The 3,586-nt window shown below is 37.1% G+C and overlaps 1 protein-coding gene across 1 annotated transcript in view; it reads right to left on the bottom strand.

The window, feature by feature from the left end:
- Positions 1-375: 375 nt before the first annotated feature.
- The window catches only part of LOC102675958 (muscle segmentation homeobox-like), a 10,160-nt gene continuing 6,949 nt past the window's right edge, over positions 376-3,586 (bottom strand). Inside the window, exons 2-3 of the mRNA XM_006618081.2 lie at positions 3,364-3,545; positions 376-647 (exon numbers count right to left, since the gene is read on the bottom strand). Of these exons, the coding sequence (XP_006618144.1) occupies positions 429-647; positions 3,364-3,545 (401 nt within the window). The 3' untranslated portion in view covers positions 376-428. The remainder of the gene's footprint in view (positions 648-3,363; positions 3,546-3,586) is intronic.

Here is a 3,586-nt window from a genome sequence, read left to right as displayed (position 1 = left end):
CCAAGATATATCCAAAAATAATTTCAGAATGATCCACTTATCCATCTCGATATCCCATAAACGCATTCCACGTGATCTTCTTTCCTCCTCCTCTTCCCTTACCTCTCCAAACGTCTCTCCTGGCCATATCCCAAACCGATTGCAACGCAAGAGACAATGTCGCAGGGGAATCCAAGATATATCCAAAAATAATTTCAGAATGATCCACTTATCCATCTCGATATCCCATAACCGCATTCCACGTGATCTTCTTTCCTCCTCCTCTTCCCTTACCTCTCCAAACGTCTCTCCTGGCCATATCCCAAACCGATTGCAACGCAAGAGACAATGTCGCAGGGGAATCGGCCAATGTTCGCGAGGGAGGATCCAGGATCGATTCACTATCGATTCTGACTCGTCGTCACCAACTTGGACCCCCCGCGCCCCTCTCATTCCCTGGATGGATGCTGGGAGATCGGGTGATGCGGCGTCAGGCCTGGATGAGACAGCATTCCGACCGGGTAGAGGCTTGCAGGCGTCAAAAGGCCCGGATGAGAGCCGTAAAGCGTGGTGTGGTGCTGCCTGACCGCCGACATCCGCAACTTCTCGATTTCCGCTTCCTGCATGCGCTTCGCCTTGGCGCGACGATTTTGAAACCAGATCTTCACCTGTAACAATGACAAGGGCCCCGAGTTTGTTATTACTTGTCGCCTCCCGATCTCAACGGATCGACGATTCTTGCCGGCCGGCTCTCGTTGCGGTCTCGGCTCGATTCACGGGATAGAGATGGGAAAAGGAATCGATCACGGCCACTGTGATTGATCGAGGAGAACGGATCGAGTTTTTCTTCTTTTTATCTAACTTTTTCCGTTCAAAAATGTTATAAATTTCGCTACTCGATTGTGGAATGTGAATAGGATAAGACAGAGAATGATAATAAAAAATTATACTTGTAATACAAATTTTCTTTAGAAAATATTAGATATTGATTCTTGATTGTGTGTCAAAAATATTATATTTATTTGGGAAAAGAAGAAAAATAAAGGGAGATAATATTATTATGGTTATTTTAAATTATAATAAATATGTATTATGTATTAAGAAAATGTCATATCATGTAATAAAAGTAAAATATATTTATCTATGCGTAATTAAGATAAAAGTAATTAAAAATTAAAAGAAACGTATTTAATTTTTATATTTAATTTTTATAAATTAATAATGCAAAAGCAATAATGTTGATATGGTATTCTATCTAATCGATCTACCTTATTTCCACATTGCAACAATTTTGAAAAATTGTATGAATACAAAGTACTAAAAAACCTTCTGTTTCTTAACAATCTTCCCCTCGGAAATCCATCGATATCCAATTTAATCTTCCATCCCAATTAATCCCAACTCGTCCCCCAAAGGGAACAGTGACGAGAAGGAGGATAATTACACGAGGAATCGAATCGAATCTCTTCCAAGAGAAACAGAAACCGTTCTAAAGTCGACCCTAGAGATAAAGATAGAATGAATTTGTCGAGAAGACTGTAGAGGCTTCGGTGACAACGGCTGAGGCGGATGTATCGCCATGTTGACAGACGCGCCGGATTCGCATTTTCGAGAAGACAGGGAGGAACAAGACCATGATAATTTGGGATAATTGGTCGGTCATCGCGCAATTTGTAATCTATTAATAAAATACCCAGTGTTGTCCGCCAGAAATATCACGCGCTAATTACCATCCGTGTTCTGGTAAATGGATTTCGAAGATCGGTTTAGGATCTTGTGTTGCATGATTCCTTTTCGATTCAATATCTGTGTTAACGCGTTGTCTAAAGGTGGATAGGATGTCCACCACAATAAGAGAATATCGGTTGGGGATGAATGTTGAATCGTGTTGAAAGTGAGTGTAAAGAAGGCGTAAGAAGGCTCAAGTTTTGAGCAAGGATGACTGGGTTTATGGTGTTTGTAATAGCAACTTGTTTGTCCTGGAAATAATGGGTAGAGAGAGGTTCCAGTGTATTCCAGGTATAAATAAAATATTTCTGAATTTAACTTTGACCGAGCACTTTGGAAAATTGAATGTCTTGGAAAGATCTCTCGAGTGTGTACCTTCGTATGGTGCTCGAATGGCCAATTTAAATTATATAAATCTCAATTTTGGGAAAAAGCGAGGAGTAATTGATAAGAATAAAAATATTTGCAAAAATATTGAGAATATTTTAAATAAATCTTTTTTTTTAGGTAGGAATTAAACATTTTTTCTTTTTCGAATTAGAGAATTAAGGTTGTATTTCAAGAAATACAACGTGTATATTTGATTATTTAATTGTTTGAGGAGGAAAAAAAGATTTAAAAGTCGTTTTATTTGAATATCGTTGTATTTAGCTATCTTGTCGATCGTTTAATTTTAGTTTTAATTATGGGATTAAAAAAAGTTTGAACGAAAAGAATAAAGAGGATAGAAATACGAATTTTTTTTAGATAAACATTTGTTAATAAAATAAATATTGACGTGCAAGTCGTTATCCTCGAATCTGTAGACACACATTAGTAAAGATAAAACAACAAAGAACTTTCTTGTTCCGATCTTCATCTTATTATTTTTTTTTATTATTCAATATCAGATCTTTTCGATCGAAATTAATTAAAATTGAAAATGGAAGATGATTCCAATCTAATTTCACAAAATGACTATTAAACAGTAGTGAAAATTAAATTCAAACAGAACGAAATTTTTAAATTAAATGGCTGACGTAGAAGAAAAAAAAATTTGCAATCTCATATATTATTATATTATATTTTTACCAGTTCCATTATTTATCTGTCGCTTGTGTGCAACTTGTAAAGTAACTCATACTTAATTATAGTCGTGGTATATAGAAAAATAACACAGTATCGGAATTAGTTAGATAACGACAAGACTAAACAAGGCTTGATGCTTTTTTTATCGACGGCATACATCAAATCGACACGTTCAATCTTTTTCTTTACTCAACCTTTTATATAAAATATACACGGTGGGACAAATAGAAATATGGAAAAATTTTTTTACACACAAAAACTTCGAAACCTTATTCTTATTTTCTTAAATTGCATTACATACAAAGAAACCTTTCACACGAATTGAACAACCCTCGTTATTCGAAAATGAACGAAAGTCCGTACACAACTAACTATTCGTTTCCGCAATGACGGAATAATCATTTTTGTTTCACATCCTTCTGACCATCTCTGAAATAAATTCACAAAAGATCCTCCTCAACAATCTCTTATAATAAACCATTGTCCAATAAAACCTTTAAAAATAACAAACGCATTCAAAGTTGATCTATACACACCGAGCAAAAAAGGAGAAAAAAGAAGAAGAAGGAAGTAGAGCAGAAATCTCACCTGGGTCTCGGTGAGGTGAAGGGAGGACGAGAATTCGGCCCTCTCCGCAACGCTGAGGTATTGCCTTTCCGTGAACTTCTTCTCGAGCGCGAGCAATTGTTGCGTGGTGAAAGGCGTCCTCGGCTTCCGGTTCGGCTTGTGTTTCCTCAGGTTGCACTTGATCTTGGCCGGCTCCCCGTTCTCTGCAACCGAAAAGCAACAGGAGGATGATCACACGACGCGG

Source organism: Apis dorsata, unplaced genomic scaffold (genome assembly GCF_000469605.1).
Source record: "Apis dorsata unplaced genomic scaffold, Apis dorsata 1.3 scaffold_339, whole genome shotgun sequence".
Lineage (NCBI taxonomy): Eukaryota > Metazoa > Arthropoda > Insecta > Hymenoptera > Apidae > Apis > Apis dorsata.
This window is presented reverse-complemented; position numbering and strand designations above follow the sequence as displayed.